The 19,337-nt window shown below is 34.3% G+C and overlaps 3 protein-coding genes across 11 annotated transcripts; all 3 read right to left on the bottom strand.

The window, feature by feature from the left end:
• Window positions 1-374: 374 nt before the first annotated feature.
• TRE1 (trehalase 1) lies at window positions 375-6,399 on the bottom strand. Of its 9 annotated transcripts, none has more exons than XR_016518872.1 (12): window positions 5,517-6,261; window positions 5,264-5,383; window positions 4,013-4,128; window positions 3,799-3,929; window positions 3,612-3,721; window positions 3,280-3,352; window positions 3,038-3,194; window positions 2,854-2,941; window positions 2,084-2,183; window positions 1,791-2,004; window positions 1,455-1,556; window positions 375-629 (listed from the first exon to the last, which is right to left on the bottom strand). XR_016518872.1 is itself a non-coding variant. In XM_090299148.1 (12 exons), exons 1-11 carry the CDS (start codon window positions 6,122-6,124, stop codon window positions 1,473-1,475), a joined length of 1,806 nt encoding a protein of 601 aa, XP_090155274.1. In that variant the 5' UTR covers window positions 6,125-6,260; the 3' UTR covers window positions 375-629; window positions 1,455-1,472. The 9 variants fall into 9 exon arrangements, 5 of the variants coding, with proteins under 5 accessions (XP_090155274.1, XP_068471043.2, XP_090155276.1 ...); XM_090299148.1 differs by having other exon boundaries at window positions 3,033-3,194; window positions 5,517-6,260; XR_016518874.1 differs by lacking the exon at window positions 375-629 and having other exon boundaries at window positions 1,257-1,556; window positions 3,799-3,899; window positions 5,517-6,036; window positions 6,202-6,353.
• Window positions 6,400-12,166: 5,767 nt separating this feature from the next.
• Window positions 12,167-12,817, bottom strand: LOC150029204 (uncharacterized). The gene has a single exon (XM_090299156.1). It carries the CDS (start codon window positions 12,628-12,630, stop codon window positions 12,358-12,360), a length of 273 nt encoding a protein of 90 aa, XP_090155282.1. The 5' UTR covers window positions 12,631-12,817; the 3' UTR covers window positions 12,167-12,357.
• A 1,466-nt stretch (window positions 12,818-14,283) lies between these two features.
• On the bottom strand, window positions 14,284-18,073 carry LOC137812763 (luminal-binding protein 5). Its single transcript, XM_068614953.2, has 8 exons — window positions 17,829-18,073; window positions 16,758-17,025; window positions 16,464-16,678; window positions 16,114-16,356; window positions 15,514-15,993; window positions 15,252-15,406; window positions 15,065-15,147; window positions 14,284-14,965 (listed from the first exon to the last, which is right to left on the bottom strand). Exons 1-8 carry the CDS (start codon window positions 17,881-17,883, stop codon window positions 14,464-14,466), a joined length of 2,001 nt encoding a protein of 666 aa, XP_068471054.1. The 5' UTR covers window positions 17,884-18,073; the 3' UTR covers window positions 14,284-14,463.
• Between the last annotated feature and the right edge of the window lie 1,264 nt (window positions 18,074-19,337).

Genomic DNA, 19,337 nt, shown 5'->3' with positions numbered 1-19,337 from the left:
TTTTTAGTGTGGTTGTGGTCGGACAATATGCAACCCCTTTGGTAGCCTACACAGTCCAAAACCCAAAAACATTATCCCCGTGTTCTTTAAAACTATACACTGCATTGGCACTATTGGCCAGTTCCTTCTGCTTCTATATTCTTCATATCACTCCAAACTTTATGCAACCCCTTTGTTTTCGTTCAAACTGAAGCGATCCCAGATATCGTCTTCCAAAAGTCTGGACTTTGTATTACGGAAGTAGGCATCCGAAACTATTGTATTCACTACGAACAAAACCATTCGCAGGTTTCCATTTGTCCCAACTTCCGGAAAAAACTATCCGCAGGTCAAACAATGTATTATGGATAAAAATATCCATAACTCAAACCATCAATTCCGGATAAATATATCCGGTATACAAAGTTGAATTTCGGATAAATATATTCGGTAGGCACACATGAGTTCCGGATGAATATATCCGCAGGCATACATGAATTTTGAATAAATTGATCTGCAACATTTACTTTGTCTTCTCCGACGATGCTTCCTTCTCCGACGTTCGCTCCTGGGTTTCGCTGCCTCAGAGGTCCTGCTCTGCCTGCGACGGTGGTGCTCCATCGAAGGTGCTGTCTGCGACGTAAGGTTCACTGCAGAAATGAAGAAGAGGAAAACGTTGGGTACATATCTCTCACTAACCAAATGTCAATGTTAATTAAGGGTAGTTTAGTCTTTTTCTTGTTTACAATTGGGTGCCAATCACAAATGATCGGGTGCAGGGAGAATCAGCCAAATCTGAATCCAACCAATATGCATAATGGACTGTTTCTTCCTGCACCTCCATACCTTCTTCTTTCACCTCCATAAATTTTTCAAAAATACCCCTTTGTAATATTCCAGATTATGTAATTTGAAAGTTATTTTTCAAATTTGTAATTAGCTTCCGGATTACATAATCTGAAAGCCTTTTTTCAGATGCATGATTACTTTCTGGATTACATAATCTGAAAGTCTTTTTTAGCTTCCAGATTATGTGATCTGGAAGTCTTTTTTCAAATGCGCTTTTGGATTATATAATCCGAAAGCTACTCTATGAAGGTGGCACGAGGAATAAAAATGTATTTTCATGTTTTGTATGGAGGTGAGAGAAGAAGATATGGAAGTGTAGGAAGAAACAATCTGCATAATGTTGAGATTATTGCAACAAACGATATCAAGCCCAATACATTTTTGTAATTAGGGTTGTTAATATTTAATCATAAAATCGAACTCTATAATTTCAGTCAACTACTTTTATATTAAAAAATTGAACCAAACTAACAAAATTTAGAGCTAAAATGTAGTTTTATTCACCCAGTTTTCTTCACTCTCCTCTTGCAAATATCTTATATAAGTAAATAAAACCATACTTTTGACACTATTCACTTTATACATAGATAAATTAATATTTTATTATAACATAACTTATTGTCCACCTTTCAATTTCTGAACCATCAGCATTCAATGTTCCGATCTTCAGGCCATCCAAACTCCTCTAAGAATGCCAACACAACACCATTTGACCAGCCAAAACCAGTCTGCATTGCAATACAACCAGTCAAATTGATGTGGAAAACGAAGATGGTAGAGATGTCATTTATTTAATTCCTCTCTGAAGTAAGTCAAATAACAATTTTTTCGATGTTCTCTAAAATAAGAAATCCATACTGAAGAAGTCATTAGTCAAATTTCTTCTAGTCAATCAAGTCAGAATATATTTTTTTCAAACGTTTCCCTAGACCAAAAAGAATAATGTTGAAGAGTAGTGATACCTGGGGCACATATTCACCTCCACCTCCAAATTCTCCACAATGCTCCACGTTAAACTTTTCATGCATTGAACCCGTTTTCTTGTAAACAATATAATTGGTTGTGACCCATCCGATGGCAATTTCTTCAGCCAATGACCTTGCTTCTTGCAACCCAGATTTTAGAAGGCCTTCCACTAGCATGTGTTGAAGCGGCGCCCACCCATTTGGAAAGTCCCTATTGCAAGTATGTAAGGATCATTGATAAGTGAAACATTTCACCTGTCTTCCCCACCCTCACCCTGCTTATCACTTACCACTGTTGTCCTGAATCAGTCAAAGAAGTTGCAACTCCAGCAGCACGGACAAGGCCGGAAGTTTTGAGACTTTCAACAACACTACCCACAAGTGAAGTGTCTTGACAAAAAATAAACATATTTAGTAATCAACTTAAAATGCAGAAAAATGTTTTTTTTTCTATGTTTCACAGACAAAGGTAAACTCATCATAGTGATCAATATCACCCAAGTTCAAATAAATATTAGTTATCGGTTGTGCTAGTTTGACGTCAAAGCAAAAACAGTCTTGAAAGTAGAAATTTGTAGTGCATACAATAGGAGTCCCATCCTTATTTAAAGTACTGTATGACACAAAGGAAAATAAACTGTCACACTGCTTAATAGACTTTTAGCAATATTTCATAAAATCACATGCTACTCTAAACCAGTTTAGCAATCTACCGATATGTTTGAAGGCCAACTATTCAATGTAAGTACTTAAAAATATGCAGTTACTTTAAAATTTGGCATTCGAGACCAGTAAGGCCACTTGTTAACCTATAATTGAACAACGAAAATCGAAGTCTATAATGGTGTAATTGTTACACTTCCGAAAATGATCTTTAAGTTGCTAGTACTTCATGCATAAATGTGTGTATTCAAGGTAACCTAGTGCGCATGAAGTTCTAGCTTTATGATTAGCAAACAAGAAGGATGCTTAACGGATACCACAATGATTGCAACAACTGTTTACGTAAATTTACTCATTAGTCGTTTGTAAAGTTGATATTGTAACATATCAATCATACCTGAATAAAATGGTTTCATCCACAAAGGAATAAAATTGGAAGCAAACACATTTTGATTCTGGTGCCCGTTTTTCCAAACATGAACCTCCTGAAAGTATCAAATAGACAGTCAGAATAACTACAGAAGGCTAAGACAGCTCATCTATTGGTAGATTAATACTAGTGGTTCCAAGAAATACCTCACATGTATTTTCGAGCCAGAAGTCAAGCCATTGTTTCATGTTTGCATTCCAGAAAACCGAGTTCATTGCCTTCTTTCTAAGATCAGAATTTTCCAGGAACCTTTCAGCAGTGCTATTATCTCCAGCAACTTTTGCAAAGAAGGCAATATTAAGTTCCATCTGAACCAATGGGCATCACAGAATTGATAAGGTTACAACAGACACTGATTTCAGATCTTCTTTTAGTCATTTGTCTGAGACTTACCCCGAGTAGAAATGCATTTAAATCAACAGGTATTACAGAAGTTGTAGCCACTGTTGTGAAATTAGGCGGGTTTCTGCATCAAAAGGTACACGATTGTATTGAACTGTAGTATTGTTGACTTTTAAACAAGGGAAAATGTTAGAACTAAGTCGATGTGTGTTTTTCTGAGGAAGGTAATCATTTGATTGAAAGCGTCTTGCTTAGGCTTGGGAGCCCCTAATGAACATCGTGAGTTACTTTATGTGTATCCGAATGCCTGGGCAGATATTCACATGATTTTCATATTTTATCCTTTTTAGGTGTCGAAAATCTTAGCGTATGTAAAATAGTACCTCATCCATCTAGTGCTGAAATCCCATCCCGATTCAGCAGTTGATGCCAACTCACGGTAAAACTGCTGTTTTTCTGAAACACTCGAGAAATTGGAAGCAAATGCCTTGTCCTATGGCATGAATTACCCAAAGTTATAGTTTAAGTCCCATTTCAGTAATACCACAGTTGTTAACAAACCACACACACCTTTGTGGATGATTCTGGCCTGGGTTTGTCCCACATTGCATTATAGCGATTTAAAGTGTGAGGGCAACCTTGAGCATCCAAAATGGTCACCTTATGTATCTCTACAAGATGAAGCAAAAGGTAAACGTAACCTAAAATAGAAGGTACATGTACAAATATCATCCAACCGCAGATAATAAAGTTATCGAGGCAAAAGTTGTAGAGTAATTGATACCTGAATTCCAAAATTCATACTCTTTGAGTAGTGCAGGTAGAGATCTTTTAACTAATTCCACGTCACCGGTGGTACAGTATATCTCATAAACCATAGCGCTTAAAAGGGGAGGCTGGCTATAAAATCATTGTAAAGTTTATACTTACCTTATCAGTTTGAAAGGGCAGAATCATATACAATAAATTCCTTTTATTTCAAAAGGAGCGGTGCATGCTGATATCAATGAGAATGGCATTTTCTTCTATCAACAGATATGAATGAGGATAACATGATATGAAGGTAAAATGACGAGGGCAAAATCATGCTACAATATCCGTTCGAAACCTACTCGTGAGGTTGTTCTAAATTATACAACTAGAAGAAAAAATTGATCTTTTTTAGGTGCAAAGATGGATTAGCATCTAATTCAATAAAAGGATCAAAATTATTAACGTTGTAAGAAAATGCGTGTAGATAAATCATAAGCATACAGCAAAAACTAAAAAAGGAAAGGTCCAAGTTGAGACATGAGTAGCAATACACTTCTTATAAATCCTCCTAATACGTTGTTAAAAAATATAAATACATGCAATATAATATAAACGTGAAAAGTGTGCCATACTTTATTCATTTAGTAAGCAAGAGAATTAGTAAAATACTATTAAGATGATTCTATTTCATACCACAGGTCATTAATTTCACATTGGCAACTTCTCGCCTTTTAAACATAGTAAATTGGTAAGAGTTGATAGAAGTTTGCAATTGCCACACAAGCCAATAACGAGAGTTAAATTTATTAGTAAGTTATAAAGATTTTCATGCATGTCCAATTGTCCACAAATACGCGATGAGAATACAAACATAGAAAGTTTGTTATATTGAAAAGGAAAATATTTATATTGGAAACACAAAAGACATTAAATACTAATTTTAGGGGTGAAACTTACATACATTACAATATAGTGAAATGAAAACAGCATAGGCACCATATATAACAAAAGATATAGACACTACATCTTTGTCCTCTCCAGAAAAATTTAATAGCACATACTTCACGTCTTCATTCATGCCACACGTCCATGTACAGTGTAAAAATCTAAAACTATATAACCAACTTTTATTCATCAAGATACAATAAAAGATAAAAAAAATCATACCCAAAATGACAAATAAATTATTGCACGATTTCCAATTTACAAGAAATAATTAATAAAATTCAGTAAATATAACAATAATAAATAAAAAAATCAATTCAATTAGTGTAGAGAGTACCTCCTGTTAGTGTAGTACGCTCTAGCACCATTAAGAACAAATCCATATTGCTCTACCAAGGAAATGAGGTTGGTTACAATAGCAGTGGCAGTATCGTACATTTTACTGGCGATCAGGCCCCTGAAGCCCAAAAGTTAAACCCAGTAAGAAGGGACAGATCCAGGACCAGGACCAGGCCCAAGGACAGATCCAGGACCAGGCCCAGTAGTAATAACGTAGTGCACGAACAAACAAAAAAATAAAATTAACGGACCTAATTACCCAATAGGAATCCCAGTAATAAACCTCGCGAAAACGCGAACCGGGAATGACAACTGAACCGGGGAGAGGGAGCAGCGTATGCAAGTCCGGGTGCGCCTGCACCGCAGCGGATACTTTCCGGCTCAAGTTTTTCCAAAGCGAATGGACCTGCAAGGCCCAGGCCCGCACCTGAGGGTTTTTGACTTTGGGCAAGAAACCCTCCGGTTCGCGAACGAAATCGTGTGGTTGCAGGTACACCAGATCGTCCCCTGCACCTCCCAAGTAGGCTTCTAGAAAACGCTTTAAATCTTCAACCGCGACGATCCCGTGGGCGTTGCGCGGAAGCTTCTGGAACGCGTCCTCGGTGACGGACAGTTCGAACTTGAGAGGCATGTCGACGTAGGTCTTGGGATCGAAATCGGAAGCGCCGAAGGCCTCGAAGGCGGTTTGTTGGAGGCGTTGGAGGAAGGAGAGGAGCGAGGTGGAGGGCGTGACGGCCATGCCACAGCGTGATGATGATGATGATGAAGTTGCTGTTACAGTGAGAAGTGTTAGTGAGAGATGAATAAGCCATGTGAGAATGTGCAGTTTGTGAGCGTGGAATGAAAATTTTTCAGGCATTTTTCTTTTTTTATTTTGGGAGAAAATGTGGCAATGAATTGATGAAAGAGAAGAAGAAAGAATGAAGGAATGATTACGACGAAGAAGAAAACAAAATCTGCGAAGCCGGCGATTGATGCTAGGGATTACGAAGAGTGTGTGTGGCCTTTCCTTTTGCTCTTTTTGTTAGCTTTTTATATTCATGTTCCACCGTATTCCTTCAAGGGATTACGAAGAGTGTGACATTTCCTTTTGCTCTTTTTATTAGCTTTTGATATTCCTTTTTCAAGGGATTCATGTTCCGCCATATTCCTTCAGTACTAAAATATATTTCTTGTCAGAGCTTAAAACATTTTTATAACTACTGAAAGAGAAAGAATGGACATGAATGGAAGAATAACTTCTAAAGGAACAATAAGAACTTTTATCCTTCAATATTGGTATGGAAGAGTGATTTAAAGAGAGAATAATGAATTTCATCCTTCAAATTGAAATTGTATAATCCTTTTTATCAGATGCATGCATCAAATTGAATATTAATGAGAAAGAAACTTCGCAAACTAAATTGAAATTTATTTTGCAGATTTTTTTGGTTTGGGTTGAATGATTTATGATTTAGAGTTTACGATCGATTATACGATTAAATTTATTATTGTTTAAACGGAATATTGACAAATCTAATTAATAGGAAAATTTTAGAAAATATATTTTTAATCATGATTCAAAATTTTAATGTGACTAAATAGTAGAAGATTCATGATAATCATATAAATAGACACAAATTTTGAGATTAAGGCATGGTTAGTAATAATATCGAACACTAGATATCAAAATTTCACTTGAGGGTCGGAGTGTTTTATACAAGTACCATTCAAGTTTAGTTCATGAGGAGAGTGAGGAGACCATTTCGAAAAAAAGAGATGAGAGGTAAACCGACCGACCAAGAAAAAAGATAGTCGTTCTCTTGATTTCAACCCCGTTCGAGAACACTTATAAACCTCCTTCTATTGATTTTTAGTTGGGATTGATAATCACATTCATTTTCAAGTTAATTACTTAAAAAAAAATTGCATGTATAATGACTTCAACAAGGATTCGAGAAAAACGCAAATAAGATGAAATTGAAAAAAAAATTGATGAAAATAATTTGTATAATAAAATTGTACACTTAGATTAGTGTGAAAGTTTTTAAAATGCATATGTGAATTTAAATTATGGTAATTTATTTAACTAAAATATAACTTATAACTTTAAATACAAGAATTTAAGAACTCAAGTCATTAATTGTGAGAATAATCACTAGACATTTTTATAAAGAAGGCTATAAGAAAAAATAATATTTTATTTTCAAATATGTATACAAGGACAAATACCTGGTATTTATCTAAATCGTATACATTATCATTACTAATGTGAGAAGAAAATGCTATGAATTTATTTATTTTAACAAATATATTCAAAATGTACAAATAAAAATATCCAGTTTAACTACTCATAAGGAAAAAAAACTGTAATTAGATAAAATATTTTCATTGAAACTAGTCCAATTAGTTAGTGTGTATTCAACACTTATTTATAGCTTAAAAGTTGACAGGATTCAATTCCAGATGTCATTTATACAATAATTTTTTATTTAATGTACAAATAAAAATAATTATTTTAAGTGTGACTAATTCTTGTAATACATCATCAAGAATTGAAATCAAATATAAAGAAACCAACTTTTAATTATCATCTGAATAAGATGTTTATAAAATTAATAAAACACACTCAATCGTGAAAAAAAAATTACTTTACAAAATATCAAGATAAATACACACAAAAAAAAGAGAACTCCAGAAATCATTAAAAAACAAAAGTGACCTCTTTTTTTCTCTACGCTCGTAAACTTCTAGAAAGTGAGATAAAGAATGATAAATAACAATTTTAACCTCCTAAAAAAGTCGGAGAAAAGATCACTCACAAGGAAAAAAAAAGTTAATTACATCAAGACCCCTTGAAGTTTATTGTAATTACACATGTACCCGCCACTTTTTTGCAATCTTGTTACTGGTGGGGGTATCATTTCTCTGGCTCTTGATCTGTTTAGAGTAAATTACTCTGGCAACCCCTGATATTTTTGAAATTACACTAGGATCCCAACATTTTTTAAATTCTAGACAAATGTTTTAAAAACACGACGCTGTCATTTTTTTTGTTTTTGTTTTTCTTCACTTTACACACCTCATTGAAAGTCGGAGATGTAAGTGTAATTAGAGAAAATTCCAAAGGATAACATAATAATTTATTTCCGTGTTTATTATTCACATCATGTTAGATTTCCTCACACTGGAGACAGTTTAATAATTTTAAAATAAATAGGAGATCTTAATGTAATTTGAAAAAAGAGAGATATGCAACTGTAAAGAATATTAAAAAAATAACAGTGTTGATGTAACTAAAAAACAATACTTTCTTACTTGAGAATTACTACTTTTTATATGTTTTAATTCGTTTTTTAATTCTTATTTAAAGATCACTTTTGAATTCTATTTTCTTTTCATCATTGTCTGTGATTAAAATTAATAGAAAAAATAGAATCAATTTCTTTGATTGATTTTTCTTTCCTTAGTATCATAAAATGCAGTCTTTAAAAGACAAATTTAACGAAATGATCAAAATCAGGGGCATTTTATCTTAAAAATATGTTACAAAAATAAATAAAATACAAAGACTTAATAATTGACAACGTGAAATTTCTCTGCGTTGTCATCCAATTGCAAATTTTTATATTTGATCAAAACTCTGCATTGTATATACTTTGAAATTGGTGACACGAGAATCTCTGTGACTCTCCCTTTATCTATTTTAATTTCATAACCAAATGCCAAAATTTCTCTACTTTATAAAGCATAATATTATACGATATTTATACAATATTCTCTTTCATGGCATAAGTTGTTCCCTCTAAAACTCACAGTCACAAGAACTTGAGACTATCCATGATATCCATACATATCTTACACGAATTAAATCAGGCTGCAAATGTTATAGCTAAGCGTGGAATGAGTTTGACAAATAAATTTCACATGTAATGGCTTGAAGGTGGTGTTTTAGCTTTAAAAAATTAGGTTGACTATTTTTTTTAAACAAAATGAGTTTTTATCTAAATGTTATCAAAGGTTAGTCCCACTTAGGCATATGAGTTTATTATATAAATTAGCATCAAGCCCCTCGTTTTCTTAGTAAAAGGAATTGGAAATTGCAAGTTAGTGTTGAAATCTCATTTAGTGTTCATATTTATTTCATCTACTTAATTTTAAACAACGTTAATTGCACATTCAACATTTAAATAAATGTTGACTTAACAGCTGGACAGACTATTGACGACAATGCGTCGTAAACAGTTACATAATCAAAACAGTAGAGAATCAAAATTGTAGAATTAGGAGAGTACGAAATGAATCCCAAGAAATGACGATAATAGAAAGAACCAAAACGATAATCAAGTCTTGAAATAATAATATCTGAGTGACAATAAAGGCCGACACATTAGTCTCTTTGAGCTTAACAAGATAATGATGAAGAGAAAGGCTCAGTGAGTGAAATCATAAAGCATTTATACTTATCCAATAGAAATTAGAGGCAGTTTCTTTGTCTTTTGGCAGTAAATGGGGAGGCAGAGCAGAGAAGACAGCAGTCCCGGGATTCCGGACGTTAGACCAGAGAAGCCCAAGACCACGACTTAAAGCAGAAAATCTGCTCTATGTTTGACCGCAGAAAGCTAACTCCAATTACTAATAACTATTTGCCTTTACTTTCACCACTTTTAGTGACTTCAAACTGAAAGCACACTCAAACAAAATCTGAGTAACTCCTACAGACAGACTTCTACCGAGAGACATTCCTTGACGCAAGAGAAGAATTCTAACAGGAATAGTTGGGAAAAAGAGAAACCAGATCATGGATATTTCCACGTCCACAGAAAAGCAAGACAAGTTTCAGGCACCAAAGGGTAGAATTTTGAAGGAGAAGAGAGCAAAGCTTTACATAATTCGTCGATGCATAGTCATGCTTCTATGTTGGAAGGAGAATGCAGAGCAGTAAAATCGGTAAAATACTCAAAACAGCATTGACTGTACTACTGTTCATGTTGTGTTTTTGTATTATTCTGACGAAAATAAATTGGTTATAACACTGCAGCGATTATGGGCAAAGAACCAGCAGGTCTGGATTATCACCAAAAGCAACAATTGAAGAAAGCTTTTTCACCTAGCCAGTGAATATGACAATGTTGATCTACTATAATTTTTTTCATTCTGTAAGTTATTGTTTCCAACTACAAAGCAATACATCCGATAGGATAGAGTGATCCATCCACACACAAGCACAAGTAAAGAGTTGAGTGGGAAAGAGGAGAAAGATGAACCTAGAAAGAAAAGGGTACAGCATAAGCTCAAATTAGTCTCACTCTCACATTGCATGTTCTATGCTTAAAACATATTGTTATACCAGTCTCCATTACAGATATTAGAGATATTTATTTCGCATATCCAACATCCTTTACAAGGCAATCCAACTTAATCACCTTTTCCTAGAGTTAGAATACGGACAGGGAATCAATTTTAAAAAGAATTAACCAAGCAGAAAATCTAATCCTCCTCGAGCATATTTTAAAGCTAAATCTACTCTAAAATCGATAATTCTACTTCCAAGACAGATCTTCTCGTATAGACTTTATAAATTTTGCAGACTAAACCAATGACAGTTGAGAAATCATTATTTTATACTACTTCTGGTCTTTTTATCGGAAGGGAAGTTTGTCTTGATCTTTCTTTATAAGATCCCTCATGTCCAACAATTTTTTTGTCTACAAAAATGCTCTAACTAAAGAGGAGATACACTAGTTAATTAGACTGAAAGAGATACAAAAAAAATGAAATCTAAACAGTTCCAGAGATAATTTAGAAAAATATAAATTAAGAAGTGTAATACTACTAACTAAATTCCTTAATTTTTGTTATATAGGATAGCAGGTATTATCAAACATTTAACAGTAACAACCTTTTTGTATTCTACAATTATTTTACATTTAAAATAAAGATACGTAAAATGTTGATTTGCTCTATCCTAGTCTCACTCCTAATGTTGATAGCAGATATTTATGAACTAAAAAAAATTGAATTTCCTGGTAAATTATTGTGTCTGTATTGCGTATCAGATTTTGGAGGTATAACACAATCCCATGTACAACAATCCCCAGAAATAAATCTACATAAGAGCTGCTACACTTCCTTCCATTTCGTTTTCTATCCCAGCATACTATTGTAGTCATTCTAAATTTTGCACGAACAGTGACATAGGATAAAATAACTTCTTTAGGCTATAATTTAAAAAAAAAAATCCTTCACACGAGTTTTCCCAGAAGAACAAAATGTTGGGTATGCAAAATAATACCAGTCATTTGACACCCCAAAACTAGAATTTGTGATCACCTTATTAGATAAGCATCAAGTGATACATACGTGTATTCCAATACCTGCTTTAAAACCAGCTACACTAAACCTCATCTTAAACTTTATTTATTTCCTTTAGTGTTTACATTTTATTCGATATGTGGAAGCCAAGGGCAAATGGGATACATGTCTATTTTGCCCTATTCATCCAATAAATCTAACTATTTCACTGAACACAGCAATAATGTTTCATCACATGTCATCTCGTGTTTTTAGAAAATTGAAATCATTGCCTCCAGTGTACTAACATTTCTGTGAGTTGTTCTTAGCAATGTACCAAGGCTCAACCCACAATGGACCACCACAACGAAATAAATGAATCAGGACCTAGGCCTAGCTAGAAAACTCGTAATGAAAACTGAGCTCTGAAACAGTACTGCAACAACTACACGCTTCGCTTGCGAGTAAATTCAAATTAAATCCATAACTAACACGATATTTCCAATGATTAATTCAAAGTATTGCCCAAATCAAAATACAAAAAACATCAACCAAGCTTAATTGAAATAGCGACAATAACATATCACAGCAATCAGATAGAATGAATAGATATAAATAAATAATATAATTAATAGAAATATATAAGCATGTAATAATTAAATAATTATATATGTAGACAGGCATAAAATGGCATCACATTTTTTTTTAAAAAAAATGAAGAAACGAAAAACGGAATTCCTTACATAACAACACACACGCGAAAAGAGGAAAAGGAAAAAGGTCTATACAGAGCAGCAGCAGCGACGACGTCGTATGGCCTCAAACAGGGAGGTTGGAGACGTCGTTTGTTTCTTCGGCGTTAACCGAGACGGAGGGGGGAGTGGAGTTGCTGGCTGCGGGGGTGGTGGAGGCGGTGGGAGTGGTGGCAGTGGTGGAGTAGTAATCGTCGTCATCGTCGTCGTTGTCGGGGTCGGAGGTGGCGACGTTGACACAAGAAAAGCGTTCCAAGGAAGAAAAGAAGGCGGAAGAGACGGTGGAGCCGAGCCACATGGCCACCTGGTCAATCATCCGATCGGATCCGTTGTTCTCCATCGTCGCCGCCGAATCAGATCTCAATTTCTTTCTTTCTGTGTTTTTTTTTCTTTTTCTCTTTTCTTCTTCCAACGGAAACCGTGTTTTGGTTTTAGGAGAAAGAAAGGGTGAGAAAGAGGCCGGTATCGGAAATGACCGCGTTGCCCCTGCTTTCGTTGTTTTTTCTCGCTTTGCTAATTGTGTTGCATAATCCAGTAATTAGTTCATTAATTAATCCTTTTTCTATTATTGGTCAGATGCCAATTTTGCTATGGGCTTACGGCCACCCTGGCCCATAGTTTTTTTTAGCTCATGTTTACATTACATTAATATTCTTAAATTTTCCACGTAAGCAGTAGTATCTTTATTCATGTTTTCCAATGGAATATAGTTCAATTTTGGGATTATTTAATTTATAAAATTATATTATAATATTAATCAAAATTATTATGAATAATATATATATATATAAATGTATTTGAATCAATTAAGATAATTGTGATTGGTATTGGTTGAAATTAATTCATAACTTTAATATAACCATTTTTTTCAATACAAGTTCTTCACACTATCGAGATATCATTATATCATTTATATTTTTAATGTTTTTTGTCAATTGATCATTGATAGAACAACTTTAGTTGTATTTATATTGTGGGGTCTTGTATTGGTATGGGAGGATTGAACTTGATTGTCTTGTAATAAGATGATTATAGGGATAGAATTTGTGGATGCATGTGTTATTTAGGAATTTTGCACTTAAAAAGAAGGCATACTCTACTTGCTTTGAGGCCCATGTACAGCCATAGATTGCCACCATAAAATATTTTTTATTATGTCTTCTTGAAGAAGTGTCACTCTTGTAGATACTAGGTTAGTTCTTTTTAGATGTAAAATTAAATAAATTATTTATTACTTAATTAAGATTTGTGAGTGAATCTTAATTAAAAAAATGACAAATATTACTTGATTTGTTTTGGCCCTATTTTACTATCACTGTTAAATCCCTTATTTATTGTCATACTATCCACCAAATCCTTCTTTTTATTATGCAAATTCAGTACTTTAAAATTACTTTTATTAATGTTTTGTTGTTGTGGATCTTTACTCCAATTTACTTAAAATTTAATAACAGTGTCTTATTTTGGCTAGATCTTCTTAATCTTTATTGTTTGATCCTCACCAACCAATCTCCACATATATCACACTACAATCCTGATCCATGTGATTGAAATGTATAAACTCATGGATTGTATGTAGATCTTTTCCTTCGCATTCATGAATAAAATTGAAGCTGGTTGTCATTTATATCACTAATAAACTTTTGAGAATCATTCCTTTCTATTTTTATTCATTCTTCTGTGTATTTTGTTCATAGGTGATGAATTGAATTCAACAGTGTCAGGTTGAAAGTTTTATCTAAGTTCAAAGTTCACAATTTGAAGCAATCACACGATGTACTTGGAAAAAACGTGTTGATTACTATTTCACCTGCACCCAAACATGCAATTAGAGGACATTTAATGTTTATATTAATTTTAGCTATAAATTTTACTATTTGACATCTGTCTGGCGAAAGGAATTATATTAAAGTGACAGATATTGATTGCAGTATGGCTTATGCCATTTGACGCATACAGCATGGGAGATCAATAATTATGATTGGAAAACTCCTAAAACAAATTAAAATATTTATCTTTAATGTAGTTTGGACACCAAAAATACAAGAGCTGGGAGACTCTCAACTTTAACCTGTTATAAAAATTTTAAGACTCCAATTAACCTACTCTACTACTCAATCTTTCCATGCTACTGCTTAATCAACAGACACAAGCCAAGTTATAGCCAACATCTCTAGAGCTCGTCGTGAGAATCATCGTCGTCCTCGGCTGAATCACTACCACCTGGGGCTCCTCCTGATCTCTGATAGACAGCACTGATGATTGGATTGCAAACGGCTTCGACCTCCTTGAGCTTCTCCTCATATTCTTCTTTCTCAACACTCTGGTTATCATCCAGCCATTCCAATGCTTCCTTCACTGCACTCTCTATTTTCTCCTTTTCATCTGACTCCAACTTGTCAGCCAGTTTGTCCTTGTCACTGATCTGGTTTTTCATGTTGTAGACGTAGGTTTCAAGACTGTTACGAGCATCAATTCTCTCCTTCACCTTTTTGTCTTCCTCCGCAAACTCCTCAGCCTCACGAACCATTCTCTCGATTTCCTCCTGGCTCAGACGTCCCTTCTCATTTGTAATCGTGATCTTTTCTGATTTCCCAGTGCCTTTGTCTTCCGCTTTCACATTCAGAATGCCATTTGCGTCAACTTCAAACGTCACTTCAATTTGAGGAGTACCCCTTTTCAATTACCACATAACATACAAGTTAGTTACATATATCAATTGAAGCAACATTTGGAGAGCACACCATCCATGATCGTGAAAGCATGAAACTAACCTTGGAGCTGGAGGAATTCCTGACAGATCAAACTTCCCAAGCAGACGGCAGTCCTTTGTCAGACTCCTCTCACCTTCGAAAACCTATGTATTAAGAAAAAGGGATTAAATATTTGAGACATGCATTTTGGATTCAGAACAAAAACGAGCATCATGCACTTTAATGCAGTCCAACAATGGAAGCGTACCTGAATGGAGACGGTGGTCTGCTGGTCCTGGTAGGTGGTAAACACCTGAGATTTCTTGGTAGGGATAACAGTGTTTCTGGGAATCAACTTTGTCATCACTCCACCAACAGTTTCAATTCCAAGGGTGAGGGGAGCCACATCCAGGAGAAGGATATCTGGATCCACAGTTTCAAAAGCAATTAGAGTGTGTAATGCTAAGCAATCTACTTGTTGTATAAATAATATTTCTGACTTCTCACAAGTAATGAAAAAATAAGAGTACCTTTGGTTTCTTCACCGCCCTCTCCGCTCAAAATGCTTCCTTGCACTGCAGCACCATAGGCAACTGCTTCATCAGGGTTCACACCCTTGTTTGGCTCCTTTCCTTCAAAGTAGTCCTTCAAAAGCTGTTGAACCTTCGGAATCCTTGTGCTTCCACCAACAAGAACAATCTCATCAATCTGACTCTTCTGTAATCCAGCATCTTCCATGGCCTTCTTCACTGGTCCCATTGTCTTCCGGAACAAGTCATTGTTCAACTCCTCAAACCGAGCTCGGGTGAGTGGCTCAGAGAAATCAACACCATCAAAAAGTGATTCAATTTCCACGCGGACCTGGTGCTGGCTGCTGAGAGCTCTCTTCGCACGCTCGGCCTCTCTCCTCAGCTTGCCAAGTGCTCTGTTGTCCTTGCTAATATCCTTTGAATGCTTCTTCTTGATCAATTTAATGAAGTACTCCATTATTCTATGATCAAAGTCCTCACCTGGTAAGGGGAAGTACACATGGCATGGCAAGCGATAACATCAGAGGAAAACTTCGTGGAAATAATAATCTTTCTTCTACATAATAATTTCGTCATATTAAGACTCATTAAAAAAATTACCTCCAAGATGAGTATCTCCATTTGTTGCAAGAACCTCAAAAACACCATTATCAATTGTCAAGATACTGACATCAAATGTCCCGCCCCCAAGATCAAAGACTAGAATGTTCTTCTCGCCACCTTTCTTGTCCAATCCATATGCAATGGCAGCAGCAGTGGGTTCGTTGATAATTCTAGCAACATTCAGACCAGCAATGACACCAGCGTCCTTGGTGGCCTGCCTCTGAGCATCATTGAAGTAAGCTGTGTATTTGAAAGAACAAAGGTCATAAATTATAATGAAAACAAAAACAGGACGAATTGAAAATAATCAACATTACAGGAGTGATATCATGATTTGTTCCACGTACCTGGGACAGTGACCACAGCATCATTGATTTTCTTCCCAAGGAATGCTTCCGCGGTTTCCTTCATCTTTGTCAGAATCATGGCACTGACTTCCTCAGGGCTGAACACCTTGGTCTCACCATCCTTAATTTTTACCTCTATGTAAGGTTTTCCATCCTTGTTGACAATTTTGTAAGGAACGAGCTTCATGTCTCTTTGAACTTCCTTATCTTGAAACCTGACAAATGATAGGAGTCAGACACCTTTTTTCTCAACAAATTGTATACACCCGAATCAAAATCTTGACAATGTCTTACTTTCTTCCAATAAGTCTTTTAACATCGAAGATGGTCCTTTCGGGGTTGACAGCTGCCTGATTCTTGGCAGCCTCCCCAATGAGTCTCTCACTGTCGGTGAAGGCAACCCACGATGGAGTGATACGGTTACCTTGGTCATTGGCTATGATTTCGACATGGCCATTCCTATAAACACCAACACAAGAATAGGTCGTTCCAAGATCAATCCCAATGACCGTCCCCAACTTGGTAGCTTCCTCCTTTGCAATAGAAATTGCAAATAGACATCCTGCAATGAAATCTCTCGAAGTTAATTACAAGGTAACACAAACTAGTTAATTGATGACAAACTGAACCGCGTAAAGTAAGTATTCCCAGTCATTCATAACAATATAAAAAGTTTACATTACATACACAAGCACACCAAATCATGAATGCGATGAAATATCACTAACTGATTTCCTCATCAACAAGATTACTTAATTACTCTAACTAACTTTGGTGAAGAAGGCAAGCCCGTTCTAAAAGGAAGAAATCAATCATTCGGAGTGACATCGAGAATCATAAAAGGCAAAAAAAATGTTGCGATTTGCATCATGAGAAACACAATCAGTAGTAAATAAGAATCACGCATCATGAGAAATGACGAGTAATATGCGATCAAGGATGGGAGTTATTAGATATCTGATTGCAGATTGCAATACAATACAAGAAACTAAATTAATAAGCATGCATCGTAATTAATGTACTATTACACGAAACATGCGGAAATTTTATTTTTTTATGCAGCATCGTTGTTGCGAAGTTGGGGAAATAAAATAAAGGTAACAACAATGACACAAATCAAAACAACGAGTAACCATTATCAACTCCACTGTTGATTATATTCACTAAATGTGACTAATAACGAGTTTAGAGAGAAACTTCAAAACACATAAATTCCAATGCAGTGATAAGAATGTTTATGATCTCATCAGATCCATGAAAATAGGATCCAAACAAACAATCACAAAGAAATTGGAAGAAATCGCAGTGAGATGGATCTTGCTACATTAAAACGAGGCAGAGAAAGCAATGAGATTTGATTGATACCTAACAGAACAATGGCGAGCGGAAGCAGAGACCCGCGTGAAAACGAGCGAGCCATGGCGTCAAGTTTTCTTCTCCTTCGTCGATGAATTGCAGTTCTGTTCAGTTCACAGCCAGGGTTTGCATCAGTCCCATATATTTATAGATCTCATTAGAAAGTTCGAGCATGTCACACGTGGTGACGTGGACCAATTGCGAGTCCTGAAAGGATGGTTTGGCCAATAAAAATGGTCCTTTTGCTTGGAAACACCTCACACCTTCTCATTATTATTTCATAAAGAAAATTCAAGACAAAAAATAAGAAAAAAAGTTTTCTTAACCCTATAAACATAAACAATAAATAACATACATTTCTTATAATAATATAATAATATTTTTAAATTAAAAATAAAATATTAATTTATTAAAATATAAAGCGTATGTTTTACTGTTGAGGAATAAATGTTCCCCTACCTACAAATAACTAAATCTAGTAATAAATTCACTTAAATGCACATCTTGTTATTTAATTATTACCACCACAATTATATTATATGATTTAAGTTTCTTTTTATTTTATCACCATGTTCTTTTATTTTTATTTATTTCAACTTTTTTATTTCCTCATTTGATTGTGAGGTTTTCATTATAACATATATCAAGAGTAAAATAATATTTTTTTTTAAATATGAAGCAATAAATAATTAAAATATTCAAAGTGAGATAAAAAAAAAAAACAAACTTGTGTCTTCTCATTGAACAGCTTTCAACACCAATGAGATATTTGACTTGTTTAACCGATTATGAAATCATTTTTATATACTATTTTTACATTTGTAAATGGACATTTGGTCTTCTAAAGGATAAGTTCTTATGCAAGTTATAAATGCACAAGCAGAAAGAACCCCTGAAATCAGTATGTTAAAAGAGACAATTAATTTTGGTCTGGGAATAAATAATGTTTTTGTGCTTGTATTTTTTCTTCCAAAACTCGAGGATAAAGAAACGAATTAATATATATGAATAGTAATAAAAATGAAAAAAATTATAAACTACAAATAATTTATTTATCTTTCCTTTTATTTATTAAGGTTAAATCTATTAAACCAAGATATACAATTAGTTAGTTAGTTATGTAACTTTATTTTGTAAAACGTAATTTGAAGTTTACATAACAAAATAAGCTGGTAAAATATGCGAATTTAACATATGTTGGACTTGCAAATTGTCTAGATTTTAAAAATAGGGTTAATTATTTATCAACATAAATGGCTAACTCCATATTGATACATATTCCTAACCCTTATGCAAGTTAATTATACTATAATTTATAATAAAAAATTGTCCTGACATTGAGATTAAATATTTAAGATTATATCTAATTGTTAGTTTTAAAATTTGAATTCTATTGTGTTTTTGTTTTTAAAAGATGTAGAATTATTGGACGTAGTGAAATAAGTTCGTGATCAAAAGTTAATAATTATCATTTAAATAAGTTCCTGATCAAAAGTTAATAATTATCATTTAAAGTAT

This window comes from Phaseolus vulgaris, chromosome 2, assembly GCF_051622355.1.
Source record: "Phaseolus vulgaris cultivar YP4 chromosome 2, ASM5162235v1, whole genome shotgun sequence".
NCBI lineage: Eukaryota > Viridiplantae > Streptophyta > Magnoliopsida > Fabales > Fabaceae > Phaseolus > Phaseolus vulgaris.
This window is presented reverse-complemented; position numbering and strand designations above follow the sequence as displayed.

What these genes read in the sequence shown, in the direction of transcription:
- TRE1 (XM_090299148.1), bottom strand. Translation starts at nt 6,124, where the DNA reads ATGCCTGAAAAATTTTCATTCCACGCTCACAAACTGCACATTCTCACA. An exon ending in TTCAGCACTAGATGGATGAG is followed by an intron (nt 3,353 to 3,611) that starts GTACTATTTTAC and finishes CTTTTGATGCAG; the next exon opens with AAACCCGCCTAATTTCACAA. An exon ending in GGCTCGAAAATACATGTGAG is followed by an intron (nt 2,942 to 3,032) that starts GTATTTCTTGGA and finishes TGATACTTTCAG; the next exon opens with GAGGTTCATGTTTGGAAAAA.
- LOC137812763 (XM_068614953.2), bottom strand. Translation starts at nt 17,883, where the DNA reads ATGGCTCGCTCGTTTTCACGCGGGTCTCTGCTTCCGCTCGCCATTGTT. An exon ending in GCTCGCCATTGTTCTGTTAG is followed by an intron (nt 17,026 to 17,828) that starts GTATCAATCAAA and finishes ATTTCATTGCAG; the next exon opens with GATGTCTATTTGCAATTTCT. An exon ending in GGAATTCCTCCAGCTCCAAG is followed by an intron (nt 14,966 to 15,064) that starts GTTAGTTTCATG and finishes GTAATTGAAAAG; the next exon opens with GGGTACTCCTCAAATTGAAG.
- LOC150029204 (XM_090299156.1), bottom strand. Translation starts at nt 12,630, where the DNA reads ATGGAGAACAACGGATCCGATCGGATGATTGACCAGGTGGCCATGTGG.